The sequence below is a fragment of the Megascapheus bottae genome, unplaced genomic scaffold (assembly GCF_031878675.1).
Source record: "Megascapheus bottae isolate mThoBot1 unplaced genomic scaffold, mThoBot2.hap1 HAP1_SCAFFOLD_132, whole genome shotgun sequence".
NCBI classification, from domain to species: domain Eukaryota; kingdom Metazoa; phylum Chordata; class Mammalia; order Rodentia; family Geomyidae; genus Megascapheus; species Megascapheus bottae.
Genome location: NW_028327855.1, coordinates 307355 through 326847, shown reverse-complemented (window position 1 = coordinate 326847; position 19493 = coordinate 307355). Strand labels below are relative to the sequence as shown.

The 19493-nt window shown below is 39.1% G+C and overlaps 1 protein-coding gene and 1 long non-coding RNA gene across 2 annotated transcripts in view; both read right to left on the bottom strand.

Annotated features, from left to right (window-relative positions):
• The window catches only part of LOC150039021 (uncharacterized), a 162236-nt gene that overhangs the window by 35441 nt on the left and 107302 nt on the right, over positions 1–19493 (bottom strand). The window lies entirely within an intron of this gene.
• The window catches only part of LOC150039027 (phosphatidylinositol 3,4,5-trisphosphate 3-phosphatase TPTE2-like), a 30940-nt gene continuing 12132 nt past the window's right edge, over positions 686–19493 (bottom strand). Inside the window, exons 7-10 of the mRNA XM_090328062.1 lie at positions 11985–12046; positions 9837–9917; positions 2888–2976; positions 686–771 (exon numbers count right to left, since the gene is read on the bottom strand). Of these exons, the coding sequence (XP_090184188.1) occupies positions 2971–2976; positions 9837–9917; positions 11985–12046 (149 nt within the window). The 3' untranslated portion in view covers positions 686–771; positions 2888–2970. The remainder of the gene's footprint in view (positions 772–2887; positions 2977–9836; positions 9918–11984; positions 12047–19493) is intronic.

The following is a 19493-nucleotide window of genomic DNA, read 5'->3' as shown; positions in this document are numbered from 1 at the left end:
CACTAGCTAAGCAAGAATTCACAGTGGTTCTGTTATCCAAGGGGAAACATTGAAATGGAGAGACTTCCCAGGTGGTCACTTGCTTCAACATTCACATTCACATCTCAGTACCTAAGACTGCTCAGCAGTGAGCAAGCAGGTAATGAAGGAGGGCATACAGAACACATGGAAGTTCTTACTGAGAGTAGGAATAGATGATTTCATAGAAAATCATTATAGTCATATATGACACTCAGACATGACATGTACGGCTGATCCATTAAAATTACACAGTCATACTAATGATAGCAAGTCAATAGATAATTATGGACAGGAAAGTAAAATCTCCCTCACATTTGGTAAACACACTGATCATGACGTGTTTAAAAGATAGACAACATAACTGTAATTACTCTTATGGAAAGTCAACAATGTCGGTTTCTTTTTAGCATCTTTGCTTTCATACTTTTCTCATTTGATAAGTAACAGATATTAATTGCTTACAATTCAGAAGAAAGTGATCAGAAATATTTTAAATATATACAAGAAATTCTGATGACTTTGTTTTGTGTTTTCCTCCCCTTCCCGAGACATGCATTTTTATCTGTCCTTTATATTTTAGGGAACTGCAGCAAAGGAAATTGCAAACCCAGACCAAACAAAAGAGCATACAATCATGCAGGATACTTGAGGACTCACCGAAGAAGAAAATTTTACTTTTATATCATCACATAAGTCCGGACAGTTGGGCACCAAAAAGATTGCTCTATTTGTATCAATATCATGGACAACCTGTCAATGAACACATGGAATTAGGAACTCAAAGTGTTGCCAGCGATTAGTATTCTTTTTCACTCATGAAATCATCCTTAATTCATTATATACTCATAATTTCATAGCTCAGTAATTTCATATAGAAAATAGCAGTAATTTTTTTCTGAAGTGGTAAAGGTACTGGGCTCCAAATGTTTGATAGCTATCTTAAGACTACACTTGCGAAGCAAAGTATTCATTTTTGACAAGTGTCTTTTTGTTTATTGTAATGTATAGAGGGATTACAGTTATATTCACCAGATAGTAGGTGTCTTACTTCTCACACATTGATACCACCTCTCATGGTTTTGTCCCCATTTTCCTCCCCCAACACCTCTCCCAATCATATTGTTTCCCCACTTCTCTTTCCTATTTTAAATAATCAAATAAACATACATACAATATACCAGGTCACAAAGTCAGATACAGTAACAATATGAGATTAACCAGAAGGAAACTAAACAGAAGAGGAATAACGGAGTGCATTAAGGGCCACAATCACACAAGATAAAGCTCTTGTTTCAATATCCTAGAGATCCTTTCATTTAGTCTCATCCTATATGACCAGGAGTTTCTAATGTAATACACATGACTGTTCTATGTGAATCATCCGATTTTTATATTCTTTTAAGGATGCGCTTTTAACTTCAGTCTGAAACAGTATATTGATGTTCAAGAAGCAATGAATAATTGACCCCACTTTCATGACAAATATTATGTTGCTGATGAGGTCAATGAGCCATTCCAGTGAATGGAATGACCACAAACAGGTCAAGTTTGGGGATTAACAACTATGAAATCATCCCATGTATTACTCTGATATTCATATACCATCATAGAATAAGAAGAAAGCTATGCTAGGCTTCAAGAAACATACCCACAGAAGACTCTCACATGATTTTCAAGTTTTCAGGAAGTTTTCTACATACAGAACAATATGAAAATAATATATTGTTTTCAAGCTTTATAAGAAAGTGTGCAAGTGTGTCCTATGGGAGGGCAGTATACAGCAGAAAGTTTGAATAACAAGGCATATTCTAGAAAGTAGACTTTCAGTTGGTCATTGGAGGATTTTAATAAAGGAGGAATAATATAGGCCTGAGAAGAGAAACCAGCAAAAATATCAGTGAAACTGACAATTTTATTCCATGTGCCAAACAGATGAGTCAGTCTTCTCTAATGGGAATTTGTAGGTCCAGATATTGATGGAAATAGCTTGGCTACACTAGGGTTGTCATGGATTCAGAGCTTAAAATCCAGGAAAATAAGAATAAATGTGGGCTAAGATTTGATGGGATCAGTGTCCTATGTGACAAAGTGGTTTGAAAATGGTCACTTTTTACACTGATTTGATAACTCATAGATTAGAGATTAAACTCAAATATATTACCTAAACCTCACAACACACTACACTTGTGTGCATGTACAGAAGTTACAACAGGAACCTGGGAATCATTCTGAAAGCTTCCTTTGGGATTAAAAAGGAAATTAGCCAATTTCTCCTAGAAAAGGTGCACAGTCTTGAGAATTTCTTGAACATTTCAGAAATGGCTGTGGGTAAAGAGGCATCTCCTCAGTCCATATGCTGTCTCTACTGCTCTCAAGGTGACATCCAACAAAACGTCTCAATGACAGTCACTGAGCCCATTGCTGAGTGGACAGATTCTGCATCACTCTTTGAACCTATGACTTTCCACATCCACAAGTGCCAAGGTGACCTTCAAGAACACTGCATTTGAGAATCAGAGCTTTGTAATAAATGATCAAAATGATCAAAAGGAAGATCATATGGCAAATACTGACATAATGTATGTATTTAAATCCTTGAGTAATTCCTGGGGACATTCTTAGCATTTGTGGGCACAAGTGAATTCGAAGCAGCACTAAACTGAAGCACAGTTTGACAATATCTTTCAGAAACTGTTTGGAACAAGGCTCTGCTTTGCATCTGAACTAAGCAATGCCAACTGGAATGGTGACAGAGGGCGAGAGCTGTCTCTTTTTGGTGAGTGTTACTTTGGGGAAGACCATCATGCCACTTGACTGGGAGCTTTGACACAAACATGAGAATTCTCATTTGTGAGCTTTGGCTCACCGTGCAGGTTTGGCGAGTACAAGTAAATACAGTCTTGTGCTGCATTATTATTTCAATTTTCAGGTCTGCTCCATTACCTTCTCCTACTCCTGCATAAAAGTGAAAAAGAAAACGTATATGTTTGTTAGAGTACAGAGCAAAATGTCTTGCCAGTTAACTCAATGGAGAATAAAGAGAGAAAATATGGGCCAGCTAAGGTTGTGGGTTTAGTTAATCATTTGATCTTGCATAGAATTTGTCCTTTACAAATGGTTTCTGCCTCTTAAAGCAGTTCACAATATTGCAAAGAAAGACAAAAATCATTATATCTTAATCTTCTACACGATAAATTCTTACTACATCACCATTCCAGGAAAAAAAAACATTGGGAGCTTCCAGAATTTCTTGCTTATGAAATGCTACCTTTAGAGTTCTATAATAATAATCTAAATTTAATTTTCTCTAAGTCAAATTTATAAATCAATATCAAGGATAATATTGGTCAGGTATACCCAAACATTAGAGAGAAATAGTCCTATGCCATTTTAACTTATACTTTTAGTATCTTAGGTGGTTACACAAGTGGGTTTACATTAACCAATCAGTTTATAAGTACAATATATCTTGATGGTATATCAACCCCTATCCTATCTTCTCCATTTCCCTAGGTTCATAGGATATATGTTGTTAAATATTATGGCTGCATTCCCCTATTCTCTCCACATTAATCTAAATTCCTCCTCTATATAGACATAAAAACCTATGACTCTATAGACATAATGTTTTATTTCATAAATTAAGGTGTTTCCATGACATACAAACCTTAGCTTCATTGTGATTAAGTTCTAAAAACTAAGTCCCAATGATTGTAAATAGAGATTGCCTCCTTGAACACTTGTATGTTTAACTTGTCATTTAAAAGATGATGTAAAAATCAACGTTAATAAATTCTTTTTTTAAAAAAAGAAAAGGTTAAAAAAAACTAATGGGTTGTCAGCCTGACAAAATGAGTATGCTCAGGAAAACAACCAGGGAATCATTGGGAGAATTCACCGAAGTCAGGCCTTAGGTTTAGCTTCTTTAACCAGTTTGTGCAGAAATTTGCAGGCAACCCAGCAGGAGGTGTGACATTCCATTGGAGTTACTGAGAGATGAAACTGCTGCCACATATTCTGTTCTGCCTGATTCTACCACCACCCCACAGCCGTTTCCTGAGAGGACTGGAACCAAAAACTCTTGGTGATGGGACATTCTGTGCTAAACTCAAAGTCCCCTAGTTGGTTCCAGCCATTATGGTGACTCTGGATGGGTGAATTTTCCATCCAGTGCTGAACAGCCTAGATGAGGGAGATGCTAAATGGGTATGAGGACTATGGGGCCCCCAGAGGAACCGTAACCCCACCCGAGGGATATGCATCTACCGTTGACAGGTGTAAGCATTTGCATGAGGTGCAGCTAAGACTGCGAGGAGACAGAATAAACAGCCATCAGTCTCGGGGTCTCCTGAGGGACACGCCCAATAGCATGGAGGTTGGCATCTATGAAAACCATTCCCCCGCAAAGAGATGTTTGGCCTCAGCAGAAAGACAGATACATGAGCCAGTGGGTCTTGCTTCTTCCTCAACATGGCCTCCATTCTAGGAATCAGGGCCTCTGTCCCCCCTCTCAGGTTAATGCCTACCATAATTCAGATATTGCCTAAATCCTTGCCCCTCACTTATTTCAAGATGACGGGAGGAGATCGGGGACATTCTCCCCCTCCCTGAATTCTTACTGTAAGAATGTGCTTGCATCTTGTAAGTAGGTCACTAAGCAACACATGCCTGCTTGCGTTGATATGCAAACATCCTACTACCTGGCCTCTACCCCAAGCAAACATCCAACTACCGGACCCCCTCCCCTGAGCAGTTCCTATACCCCAATCCCTCTCCTGAAGAGGCATATAAACCCTTGTGTGAAAAATAAAATTGGCAGCTTGATCAGGATGCTTGTCTTGCTGCCTTCTTCATGTCTCCTGTCCCTTTCATTCCTCCCTCTAGGTTCTTGGCCCTAGTTGATGTCCCGCTGGATGGGACACTCTTTCACTTTGGAATATTTATAATTAATAGGGGATAAGTGTTTTCTATCTGGGTTGGCTTCAAACCACAATCCTCAGTTCTCAGCCTCCTAAGTAGCTAGGATAACCAACGTGAACCCAGGGTGTGTGACCTTTTCCTCAGTTCAAATGGCCCCTCTTCCTTTAGCCTTTCCTCCAAGATCTGGTTTCAGAGTCCACAATGAAGTTTTTCCTTTCAACCTTGCCTATTTCACATTAACATGAAGCATGTCTGATTGGGTTTTCATCTTGCCTTGTTTTGGTGTCTCTTAATTTCATGGATCAAACACTATCATCAGAAAGATTTCTGATGGAAACATGGCTTTTGCTGCACTCTCCTCTCCCTTGTTCCAGTTGTCCAACTGCTTTCTACTGATATCCTCTAGCAATAAGCCACTGAAATTCACAAGTACAATGTGCTAAGCCTTTATTTTCCTCAATTTACATCACACAAAGGAATTTCATCCTTGAAAAATACAGACAAAGCTGGGCTCAGTGGCTTCCATAGTAACCATAGCTCCTTAGTGTCTGAGATCTGAGGATCAAGGTTCAAAGCCAGCCTGGGCACAAAAGGACCCGAGACTCTTATCTCCATCTAACCTCCAGAAAACAGGAAGTGGGGCTTGGCTCAAGGGTACTGAAGAGCTTAGGGACAACACCCAGGAACAGGGGTAAGGTCGTAGCCTTGAGCTGAAGAGTTCAGGTACAACTCACAGGTTGGGCTGGAATCCCATGATCCCCCCATGCACCCACCGACAAAATACAGACAAAATGAAGTGAAAATTCTCTGTCTCACCTTCTTCTACATGTTTAGGTTTCTAGCTCTAAATAAATAACCTCTTTCACTATTTTTCTAGGCCAGCCTGGGTAAAGAGAGACTTCATCTAGGAAAAGAGTAAAGCGGCCCAAGCCTGTAGTCCCAGTTGTGGGAAGACTGAGATGGAGAACCCAGGGGAAAACTTTGGAGAACTGGGTGGTCTGTGCCAGTCTTTCCAGCAATATTGGGAAGTCTAAACTAGACAGTCTCATTTCTTGGAAACAGCACCAACTTGGCAGTTGCTAGAGGAGTATAGTAGAAGAACAAGTTCTCCAAACCTGTTCTATGTCCTTGGAGATTCAGGTGTGAGTGTCAAACAAGGGCAGTCAGGGGAATCCAAGTGCTGCCCTCTAGGAACCTTGTCTGTACTACCTAAACCTGGCCTGCAACAGAGTCTAACTTTTGTATTGCAAGTAGCAGAGTTTGAAGTCTGGGTCTTGAACCTGCTCAGCTTGTCTAGCTGACACTCTATCACTTGAGGCATGCCCCCATTTTGCTTTTTTTGGTTGCAAGTGGAGACTCAGAGTGGCTTGGGATGGCTTCAAACTGTGGTCCTCCACATGTCAGCCTTCTCAGTAAGGAGGCTTTTAGGTAAAGAGCCTTGAGAACCCCGGCATTGTAGTTGGTTTTTTAAAATCTAGCACTTATTTGTCTTTTCTGCTCACAACCCCAGCTGAATGCTAGCATATGACCTGGCCAAAGGTGGCAACAAATAAAATAAGGCATCCTGATGGAGAAGATAGTGAGGAGATGCTTAGAGGAGGAGGAAAGAGAGAAAAGACTATAGTTCTGAGAAGAAAGGCCCCTGGAAGGACTGGCCAAGAAAATGAGGCAGGGCCAGCAATGCTGAGATGAACAATGAAGGAGAAATGAGTCTGAGAAAGAAGGACTCTACTGGGTTCTTTAATCTTCTCTTCTCCTATGAAAACAATCTATCCTAGGTTGAGACAAGAACATCGAGAACAGAACGCAAGTGGTAGAACCTCCCCTCAAGTGGAAATGGGTAAGGGAATAAGAGAGGCATCTAAGGAGAGCTAACATGGCAGCTCAAGAGGGAGAAGGTCACATGCATCGACACTTAGCTGTGATATAGGATCATTTGCATAACATAAGCAAAACCCTCCCAAATAGTGGATCGCACATCCTCTTGTCTTCTCCTTCCTTTCTAAAGCACTTACCTTGGATGGAGTAAATCACAATTTTCACGATTTTAAGAGGTTTTTTCACTGACATTTCCCAGTTCAACACATTCTTCAAGATGTCAAAGTAACCAACATAGCGACTCTGTAAAGCAACAAAAGCCTCCACTTTAGTGGGAATGCCAGATGTAAAGTCAGCATCCTAATCTCCTTCTCTTTTTCAGCTTGTGAACAGCAGTAAGAAAGGAAGACAACATTTAGAATGAGCCCTTACATTATCAACATTCTTATGTATTTTCCTCATTGTGACTAATTACTTACCATGGAAAAAGAGCCCAGCTGAGACTTGCAAACAGTAACATGGAAAGAACAAGCCCTTGCTTCTAGGCTTGCTTATGACCGTGAGAACAGTGAAGGTGCTGAAACAGCGATGACACAATCTGTTGTCATGCACTAGAGAAAGGACTGTGGTTTGGGAGATAGTTCCTCATCAGGAGGAATGACATCTCCACATAGCTGCACTAGATGATTCTGTACCATTAGTGAGGGGTCCTCTACAGAGAAGAGATTCTTTATCTGCCTTTTTCTCCAATATGTTTTTTTTTTGGTAAGGGAACCTTTCAATACTGTTTGGCTCCTAGCAAGTTGCTCAAACAGGATTTCTTAGAATTCTCTTTGAGAAAATCCAGATGTCTGATGATGAACCAACTGAGAAGAGCTCATAAAGTGAACTGCCATATTTCCAATTAGCAAAAGCACTTGTACTGCATGCGAGTGGCTGATGTCTGTAATCCAAGCTACTCAGGAGGCAGAAGCTGAGAGGACTGAAGAATAATGCCAGCCAGGGCTGAAAACTTTGAGATAATCCATCTCTATATACTTAGCCAGAAGTTGAGCTAGAGATCTAGCTGACCTGGTAAAGTGCCACTTGTGAAGAGTTCAAACCTACTGAGCACCAGGCCACGGAGTTTAAGCCCCAGGATGGGCAAACAACGAAAGGGCAATAGTGAGAAAGATGCCTGGAAATGCAATAGGGCAATGCAAGATGCAATAGGGAAGTGCTGTACCACTTCGCATCTCCAACTCAGGCTGTTTTGGTTCTTCATTAGAACTAAGAATGAAAGGATTTCCTGCCAGGACTGGCTTTGAAACACTATTCTCAAATCTCAGCCTGTATCTAGAAATACAGACAGGTGCCAGTCATCAGTGTCGGGTAGATGCTTTGCAGTTGTTGGATTTTTTTTAAGAGTGCATATGTTGGGTGTCATGCCAAACTTCTTGTGAGGTAAAAGGACCTGATGAATAGAATTTCCTTCAAAGTAATCCTGTTTGAGGAAAGAAGAGTAGGAAGGGTGACCCAGGGTTTGAGAAGAGTGGGGAAGGAATAAACAAAGCATGACTGTAGGTTGGGATGATCATTGCAGAATACACTGTATGGTTCCATCTTTGTGTGTTAGAATTTGGATATGAAATGTGCACTTAAAAGGCTCATAGGTAGAAGGCTTAATCCCCAGTATACCAGCAGCGTTCAGAGGTGGGTATGGGGAAGTAATTATATTATGAGGCTTTTGACTTTATCCACAGATTCATTTGTTGAGGGCTTCCTAAATTTAAAGCATTAATAGGAGGTGGGGAAAATGTTAGGAGTTGGGGCCTCATGAAACCAAAGAAGTCACTGCAAGGATGGATCATGTCGCTAACCCTTCCTTCTCCTCAGCTTCCTGGGAACCTTGAGGTGAGCAATCCTTCTCCACAATACCCGCCTCCTTGACATGATGGTTCAGTGTCAGTGTAGGCCCAAAGCAATGGGATCAAGTGGCCTTAAAGTAAATCCTGAAACTGTGAGCCCAAATGAATCCTTCCCCACTTTAAGTTCTTTGGCCAGGTATTTTTTTTTATAGTGACCAACACTCCAATCCAATATAATTGGGATTTTTCATATTTTCATAATAAAGTATTATCAGAGAAAAATAGGACAACAGTGGATAGTTTAAACAATGTTAAGAATATGGAATGAAAGAATATGATAATGTCTGCTGGAACAAGATTTGTAAAATACTTATTTTCCCAGTTCATTCTGTTTTCTTCTTTCATACTCCCATTATCTCTGTGTGTCTTTATCTCTCATTCTTGGTCTGAGGATCTCTCATTCTTTCTCTTCTCTGCACTCATCTTTCCCCTACACTGGGGTCATCACAAAACCATCCTGGCAGTGTTCTAAAGACCTTGAATTGCCCATTGCCTTAGCAAAAACTGGTGAAGGATCCAATCTCTCTTTCTAGGGAAACCAATGGCTAGTAGATCATCTACTAGCCAGAGATCATCTTCAGGCATCAGAAAACCTTAGATATTTGACCTTCCTTTTTGGGAGGGGACTCAATTCCAGAAGCTGTAAGGAATAAAGAATAAGAAATGGAATGTGTGATGCTCTGTTGAGAACTGTTGGGAGCCAGAGTGGAATCAAACTGTACCTTGATTTGCATCAGACAATTGCTTTATTGTCTTATGGTTTTCTGGCCTTATTCTGTTTAAATGACCTGAGATTTACCATATGAATGTAACACCTGGAAGTTCCCTGGTTTCAAGAAGGGATATAAGCCTTGAGTTGAGGATAAACGGGGCTGCAGTCTTTACCTGGGCTGCAGACCTACCAACCCCATGTGTTTGCCTCTCTTCTATTTTTTCCAGTCCCTGCCCCGTATTTCAGGAACTCCAATTTGCTGCCGGTCGGCCCCGGCAGAGAACCAAGCCAAGTAGCCTATGAGGCTACAGATGTGGGCCTCCAAAGATCAGGAAATGGTTAGGAGTCACAAGTCCTCTGCCATCATTGATTGTTAAAGAAGGGTTACAAATGCGACCAGGCTAAATGTGCCACTAACATCTCCCCATAAATAACTTTTTGTGAAAAGAGAAACTTACTTGGGAAGGAGTTTCTACACCTTGAAACTGACTGCTCACATTCCTGTCAGTTCTGCGCTCCCCGAAGTACTCAAGGCTGTCCTACAGCAAAGGGGTTAATACAATCACAGTGCTTATCTGTCCTCTTTGGACAGAGCTACTTATGAACTTTCTTAGTTCCTAGCTTTTTAAGTGGCTAAGATTACAGGCACAAGTCTACAATGCCCACCTTTCCTTTGATTCTTTTAAAAATTACTTCATTATTTTTTTGAGAGGTCTTTCTAGCTCCTTTGCCAAATTACTGATTAGCTCATTAGTTTTGGGGAGATGTTAATTTTTGAGCTTCTTGTATATTTTGGATATTAGGACTTTGTCAGATATATTGCTGGTAAAGATCTACCAGTCTGTTGGCTGTCTTTTTTGTTTAGCACCTATGTTCTTTGCTGTGCAGAAAATTTTTATTTTGATATAATCACATTTGTCAAGTCTCTCCTACTTTCTGTGGCCTTGCCACTGTTTCCAAAAAGTTCCTGCCTATGCCTATCAGTTCTAATATTTCTCCTACTTCAACTTGCAATAGTTTCAATGTTTCAGGCCTGACTTTGAGGTCTTTAAATTCATTTGAGTTGATATTGGTGCATGGTGATAAACAAGGATCCAATTTTAATTTTCTACATATGGAAGTCCTAATACCAATTATTGAAAAGACTATATTTTTCCATCACACATTTTTATTGTGCCTAATTTCTTTATATATATATATATATATATTTATTTATTAAGATGCTGGAGGGGATGTGGCCAGGAGGGATCATTATTACACAGTTGGTGGGAGTGCAAACTCATTCAAGAATTATGGCAGCTCCTCAAAAGACTAAACATAGAGTTCCCCTATGACCCAGCAATTCCACTACTTGGCATTTACCCAACCGTCCAGAAACAAGGACATACTAAAGCCACTAGCACAACGATGTTCACTGCAGCACTATTTACCATAGCAGAGATATGGAACCAACTCTGATACCCTTCGATTGATGAGTGGATCAACAAGATGTGGTATTTTTACACAATAGAATTCTATGCTGCTGTCAGAAAGAATGACATCACTCCATTTGGAAGGAAATGGAAAGACTTAGAAAAAATCATATTAAGTGAAGTAAGTCAGACTCAAAGGAACATATACTCAATGGTTTCACCTATTTGTCATAATCAGTAGAAACCTTGGGCTCTCCTAGCAGTGATTTGCAATAGAGCAAAACCTAGATACATAAGGACATACAGAATGTCGCTAAATGAAAGGACCTATAGGAAATAGAAACAAAAGCCATAAAATGAGTGATTGTTGTCCTTAATGTACTATGTTATCTCCCATTTCTTTTGCTGTCCCTTGGTTATCTCATATTTTTATAGTATTTCACTTTGTTATCTGATATATTGTATATATGCCTATTTGGTTATTTGAAATTGGATAGGAAAGGGGCAAAAACAAGATGAGGGTGGGAGTGGGGGGAGGGAAATGGGGACCAAGACTTGAGAAAGGGTATCAATGTATGTGAAGTAATGCACCTTCTATCTGGCGAAAGTAATGTAATCCTCCTATTAAGTACAATAAAAAATATTTTTAAAACTCATTATAAAGGTGTTGTACAGAGAGGCTACAATTACATAAGTCAGTTATTGAGGATATAGCTTTTTAGAAAACGTTGATTCTTATTTCTTAAATACGGAATTACAAAGTCATGTGCATATCCTACAACATTAAAGAAATGGTAGGATGGAAGTAGTGGGTGGAGATGGAGGGAGGAGAATGATGAATGAGTGACCTTACTCACAATGCACTGAATTCTCAAACTGCTTTTTTGAATGGCAACTACTTATAGATGGTAAAAAAAATATACCTTAAAATGCTGTTCTTCTTAGTAATTCTGAATTTGGACATTCCCTCGCATTTGTGTCTCACTGCTCTCACTATAGGCTTGGCCCAGAACAAGAATACAAGGGTACAAGTCCAGTAAATAACTGCATATTAAACAAGGCTGCATTAATCCAGGCTTTCACTTTCACTTAATCACCATGAGCTAAGCATTTCCTTAATATTGTACCATGAATGCTTCAGAACTAGCAAATTCAATACATATAAAAGACTAAGTATCAAAACCTTTTTCCTACCTTTGCGGTTAAAAACGTGCCAGTGGCAAGAAGTAGAATAGATATCATTGTGCCTGTTCGTCCTAGAAAAGAGCAGAAATGAGTTCAAGAAACCTTTGTTCCAGTGTAAAAATACACTCACAAATACTCATTTGGTATTGGTACTGTTTCTTCTGAAGTGTTGCTGTCTCAAAATTTCCAATTGAGAAATATTAAGACTTTATTTTTCATTAATGTAATGAAAAGAACGCTGGTCCTCATGTATAATTCCAGATTCCCAGGTGGGAAGATCAGGATGGTTGTGATTCCAACCAGCTTAGGCAAAATAAACAGGACCTCATTCTCAACCAGCAAGATGGGCCGTGTGCTTCACATCTACAGCCCTCATTGGGTGGGAGACATAGAAATGGGTTTCAGACTGATGCCAGCTCAGGAAAATGTAGGAGGTACTTTATCTAAAAAAAGCATTGAAGCAAAACAGAGCTGGGCATATACCTGAAGTGGGAGAATGCTGGCCAAGAACGTGCCAGGTGCTGAGTGCAAATGCAAGCAGGAACCCACATTACCAACTAGAATTGTAGTCCCTATGTAATTGCATTATTTGAATTGTATTGTGAACATCTGCAAACATAAGAATGTAGAGAGACAAGCATAATGAATACGCATATTCCTATTCCTCAGATTATATAATTCTAAGTATTTTGCTGTAGTGTTCTTGCTTACTTTCTACCTCAGCTTACATGCCTGCTTTTCTCTCTTCTCCCTCTCTCTTTGCCTCTGCCTGTGTGTGTGTGTGTGTGTGTGTGTGATAGTGTTTTGTAGCAAATACTTTGACAATTATAGCAAATCCTTGACCTCTTCCTGCTTCAAATCACTCATCCTCTAAGTCTCTTCTGTTACCTTCTACTTATATCTTAGTTTTGTCCTACAAAATTTAAGTTTGAAAATATGTTCTTTTCTCTTTCTATATTCATCCTTATAATCTAATTTTTAACATACCCTTTCACCTGAAAAGTACACATTTTTCATCTAGTCTTTAAAAATTTTTTTCCACTGGAGGAAGAACAGATTTATTATCTTCATGTACAGAGAAATCAACATTGCGCATCTAACCCAGCTTAGTAGCCAGTTCCTTAGCCTTTGCCTTTTCCAGCTTGCCAATTTGAGTCACATATTTTGGACTGAGGACGTGCCTTCCCAGTGAGGATGGATCTCATCATGAGCTTCAACTCATGAACTCCTTTGGCTTCTTTTGATCAAGAGAAGGTACTCTACCAATTCAGTCATATTACCTCTACTTCTAGCCTTTTGTTTGTTAAACAGAGACAACCATCTTAGGGATTTTTTTTCCCTGGGTTGCCACAAATCTCACATTCCTGAGTAGCATGGGTTACCAGTGCCTGGTTGAAACTTTCACAAGGGCAAAAACAAAGTATCTTAAATGCCAAGTGAGAAGTCATTCATGTTGAGGTCTGGTTCTCAGAAGATATGCAAATGGCTAATTGATACCTAAAGAAATGTTCAACTTCTTTAACCATAAAGAAAATACAAATAGAATCTGTGCTGATTTCATCACACCAAGGCAGATTGGAAGTCATAAAAAAAACAATAGCAAAGGCTGGCAAGTATGGAGCAGAAAGGTGAGAATGAACTATATTAGTATACTGTTGGTTGGTTTGAAATTAGTCTATCCACTAGAGAAATCAGTATGGAGGGTCTTCTTCAAAACACTAATCATAGACTTACTTTGTAAGTTTTATAGGTCTTATAAGTTACAAGGTAACTTCTCATTTTATAGAATATCTTGTTTGTGATTTTGGATGTGGTGAGCTCTGTGTGTGTGTGCTGTGTGTGTGTGCTGTGTGTGTGTGTGTGTGTGTGTGTGTGTGTTTCATACGTTTTACTACAGAAAAATCTCAAACCAACAATTTAATGGTACAACTTAAAATGCTGGAAAAAGAGTACCAAACCCAACCAAAATCTAGTAGAAGGAAACAAATTATTAAAAGTAAAGCAGAATCAAATGAATTAAGAATCCAAAAAACCCCAGAATGCACAAACAAGGAGTTGGTTCTTGGAAAAAATTAACAAAACTGACAGACCCTTACCAAATCAGATCAAAAAATGAAGGGAGAACACCTAAATAAACAAAATTATAGACAAGAAGGGCAACATAACAACAGAAATTACCAATATCCAGAGCATCCCAAGGGATTACTTGTCAAATCTTCATGCCAACAAATTTGAAAATCTAGAAGAGATGGACGAATTTCCAGCAAATATTGAAATAACCAAACTGAACCATGAAGATCTAAATCTACTAAACAGACCCACTTCAAGTAATGAAATAGAAAAAGCAATAAGAGTCTATAGGATTCTTTAAATACAGAATCATGTCATCTGCAAAGTGGGATAGACTATACTCCCAAGCTCCTTGAGCTGATTCAAAACTTAGGAAGAGTAGCAGGCTATAAAATCAACCCTCAAAAATCAACTGCCTTCCTTTACGCCAACAGTGAGAGGAACGAGGTAATAATCAGGAAAGAAACTCCTTTCACAATAGCTTCAAAAAAATAAAGTACCTATGTTGTCTCTCATCTCCTTTGCTGTCCCTTGGTTATCTCATATTGGTATAGTATCTCACTTTGTTATCTGATATATTGAATTTATTTGTATTTGGATATTTGAAATTTGATAGGGAAGGAGGGAAAACCAAGACGGGTGGGGGTGTTGGGGGGGAGGGAAACGGGTACCAAGACATGTGAAAGGGTATCAATGTATGTGAATTAATGCACCTTCTATCTGGCAAATATCATGTAACCCTTTTACTAATTACAATAAAAAAATAAAAAATAAAAAAATAAAGTACCTAGGAATTAGCTTAACTAAGAATGTAAAGGACCTTTTTGACGAAAACTTTAAAACCCTAAAAAAGGAAATTAAAGCAGAACTAAGGAAATGGAAAAACCTCCCATGCTCCTGGATTGGAACAATCAACATTGTGAAAATGACAATCTTGCCAAGAGCTATCTACAAATTCAACGCAATACCCATCAATATCCCAATGTCATTCTTTAAAGAAATAGAAAACGCAATCCAAAATTTCATATGGAATAATAAAAGACCCCGTATAGCAAAAACACTTCTTAGCAGAAAGAACAGCGCTGGAGGAATTTCATTTCCAAACTTTAGACTCTATTACAGAGCTATAATTCTCAAAACAGCTTGGTACTGGCAAAGGAACAGGCCTGAAGACCAATGGAATAGAACTGAGGACCCAGATATTAAACCACAGACCTATGGTCACCTAATCTTTGACAAGGGAGCCAAAAAAATAGAATGGAAGAAAGACAGCCTCTTCAACAAGTTGTGCTGGCAGAACTGGTTAAGCACCTGCAGAAAACTAAAGCTGGATCCTTCGTTGTCACCTTGCACTAGAATTAACTCCAAATGGATCAAAGACCTGGAGGTAAAAGCTGACACACTGAAAAGTTTACAGGAAGGAATAGGAGATACACTAGGCCTCCTTGGCACAGGTCGAAACTTGCTTAATAAGGACCAAGAATCACAACAAATCAGAGAAAGGCTGGATAAGTGGGACTGCATTAAACTGCAGAGCTTTTGTATGGCAAAGGACATAGCTAGTAAACTAATCAGGAAGCTTACAGAGTGGGAGAAGATCTTCACCAACCAAACAACGGACAAAGGCCTCATATCTAAAATATATCAACAACTCAAAAAATTGAATCACTCCAAAACTAATCTCCAAAGTAACAACCATCCCATTAAAAAAATGGGCCAACGACTTAAAGAGAGTCTTCTCTGAAGAAGAAACAAAAATGGCCTATAGATACATGAAGAAATGCTCAACATCTCTGGACATAAAAGAAATGCAAATCAAAACAACTCTAAGATTCCACCTCACTCCAGTTAGAATGGCCAGGATCAGGAAAACGAATAACAACAGATGCTAGAGGGGATGTGGCCAGGAGGGATCACTACTACACTGTTGGTGGGAGTGCAAACTCGTTCAACCACTATGGAAAGCAGTGTGGCAGTGCCTCAAAAGGCTAAACATAGAACTCCCCTTTGACCCAGCAATTCCACTACTTGACATTTACCCAACCATCCAGAAACAAGGACATACTAAATCCACTAGCACAACAATGTTCATTGCAGCACTATTCACCATAGCAAAGATATGGAACCAACCCAGATGTCCCTCAGTTGATGAGTGGATCAACAAGTTGTGGTATTTGTACACAATGGAATTCTATGCTGCTGTCAGAAAGAATGACATCACCCCATTTGTTAGGAAATGGAAAGACTTAGAAAAAGTCATATTAAGTGAAGTTAGCCAGACTCAAAGGAACTTAGGCTCAATGGTTTCCCTCATTCGTCATAACCAGTAGAAACCTTGGGCTCTACTAGCAGAGATCTGCAGTAGAGCAAAATCTTGATACATAAGGCCATATAATGTGAAGCTAATTGAAAGGACCTCCAGGATATTGAAACAAAAGCCATATAATGAATGATTGTTGTCCTTAATGTACTATGTTGTCTCTCATCTCCTTTGCTATCCCTTGGTTATCTCATATTGGTATAGTATCTCACTTTGTTATCTGATATATTGAATTTATTTGTATTTGGATATTTGAAATTTGATAGGGAAGGGGGGAAAACAAAGACGGGAGGGGGTGTGGGGGGGGAGGGAAATGGGTACCAAGACATGTGAAAGGGTATCAATGTATGTGAATTAATGCACCTTCTATCTGGCAACTATCATGTAACCCTTTTACTAATTACAATAAAAAACAACAACAAAAAAAGCAATAAGAGACCTCTCATCCAAGAATAGCCCAGGACCTGAAGGATTCATAGCTGAAATCTATAAGGCCTTCAAAGAAGAGCTCACACCAATACTCCCCAAAATCTTCAATGAAGTTAAAAGTGAAGGCTCTCTACCAAACCCATTCTATGAAACTAGCTTAACCCTCATGTCAAAATGAGACAGGAACTCATCAAAGAAAGAGAACCAGAGACCCAGTTCTTTAATAAATATTGATGCAAAACTGCTCAACAAAATATTGGCCGATCAACTTCAACAACTCATCAAAAACTTATACACTGTGATCAAACAGGACTGATCACCAGGATCCAAAGCTGGTTCAATACATGCTAGTGGGTTAATATAATTCATCACATCAACAGTAGCAAGGACAACAATCACATGATCATCTAAATAGATGTAGACAAGGCATTTAACAAGATCCAACACCCCTTGATGCAAAAAGTTCTGGAGAAAGTAGGAATCATGGAACATTCCTCAGTATAATCTTACACGACCACCCTACAAACTAGCATAAAAGTAAATGGAGAAAAGGTAAAGCCATTTCCTCTGAAATCAGGGATGATACAAGGATGCCCACTTTCTCCACTCCTGTTCAATACAGTATTAGAATTCCTAGCCAGAGCAATAAGGCAAGAGCCAAACATAAAGGAAGTTGAAATAGGGAAGGAGGAAGTGAAACTTTCTCTCTTTGTAGATGACATGATTCTTTTTTTCCATACATCTTTTATTGTAATTGATAGAAGGGTTACATTATATTTATCAGATAAAAAGTGCATTACTTCACAAACTTTGATACCATTCTCATGTCATGGTCCCCATTTCCCTCCCCCATTCCCCCATTCATCTTGATTTCCTCCCTTCCCTATCCAATTTCAAATGACCAGTTAAGTACATATAAAATATATCAGATAACAAGGTGAAATATTGTAATAATATGAGATAACCAAGGGACAGCAAAAGAGATGAGACATAACATGGTACATTAAGGACAACAATCACTCATTATATGGCTTTTGTTTCTACATCCTGGAGGTGCTTACTAGATTTTGTTCTATTGTAAATCTCTACTAGGAGAGCCCAAGGTTTCTACTGATTATGACAAATGAGGGAAACCATTGAGCATATGTTCCTTTGAGTCTGGCTTACTTCACTTAATATGATTTTTTCTAAGTCTTTCCATTACCTTACAAGTGGGACAATGTCATTATTTCTGACCTCAACATAGAATTCCCTTGTGTATAAACACCACATCATCTTGTTGATCCACTCATCAACTGAGGGACATCTGGTTTGGTTCCATATCTTTGCTATGGTAAATAGTGCTGCGATGAACATTGTTGGGTTCGTGGATTTAGTATGTCCTTGTTTCTGGACAATTGGGGAAATGCCAAGTGGTGGAATTGCTGGATCATGGGGTGATCTATGTTTAGTCTTTTGAGGAGCTGCCAAACTGCTTTCCATAGTGGTTGAACAAGTTTGCACTCCCAATAACAGTGTAGTAGTGATCCCTCCTGGCCACATCCCCTCCAGCATCAGTTGTTATTAGATTTCTTGATCCTGGCCATTGTAACTAGAGTGAGGTAGAATTTTAGAATTGTTTTGATTTGCATTTCTTTTATGACCAGAGATATTGAGCATTTCTTCATGTGTCTATAGGCCATTGTTATTTCTTCTTCAGAGAAGACTCTCTTTAAGTCTTTGGCCCATCTTTTAATGGGATGGTTGTTAATTTGGAGATTAGTTTTGGAGTCATTCAATTTTTTGAGCTGCTGATATATTTTAGATTTGAGGTCCCCAAAATACAAAACAAAACAAAACAAAATTAAACTAAATCATAGAGAAGAATGCAAATATCACAGCAGAAATTACCAAGGTACAGAACATCATAATGGAATACATCTCTAACTTTATGCCAACAAATTTGAGGATCTAGAAGAGATGAATGAATTTCTCACCAATATTAGCATACCCAAGCTGAACCAAGAAGACCTAGTCCAAATAAACGGACCTATGTCAAGTCCCGAAATAGAAATGGCAATAAGAGACCTCCCATCCAAGAAAAGCCCAGGGCCAGATGAATTCACAGCTGAATTCTATGAGGCCAGCAGAACAGAGCTCACACCAATACTCCTCAAGCTCTTCAATGAAATTGAAAGTGAACACTCTTCCGCCAAACTCATTGTACAAAGCCCCCCTAACCCTCATCCCAAAACCAGATAGGGACTCATCAAAGAAAGACTCATCTCTTTGATGAATATTGATGCAAAACTGCTCAACAAAATACTGGCCAACCATCTTCAGCAACTCCTCAAAAAATTATACACTACGAAAAAAAATTATACACTATGCTCAAACAGGATTCAGCACAGGGGTGCAAAGCTGGTTCAATAGACGCAAGTAAATTCCTATAATTCAACACATCAACAGGAGCAAGGGCCAGAATTCCATGATTGTCTCAACAGATGCAGAAGAGGCATTTGACAAGATCCAACACCCCTTTATGCTAGAAGCTCTGGAGAAACTAGGAATCCATGGAACATTCCTCAGTATAATAAAGGCTGTGTATGACAAACCCACAGCTAGCATTATACTTAGTGGTGAAAAGCTAAAGCCATTTCCACTAAATTCAGGAATGAGACAAGGATGCCCACTCTCTCCACTTCTCTTTAACATAGTAT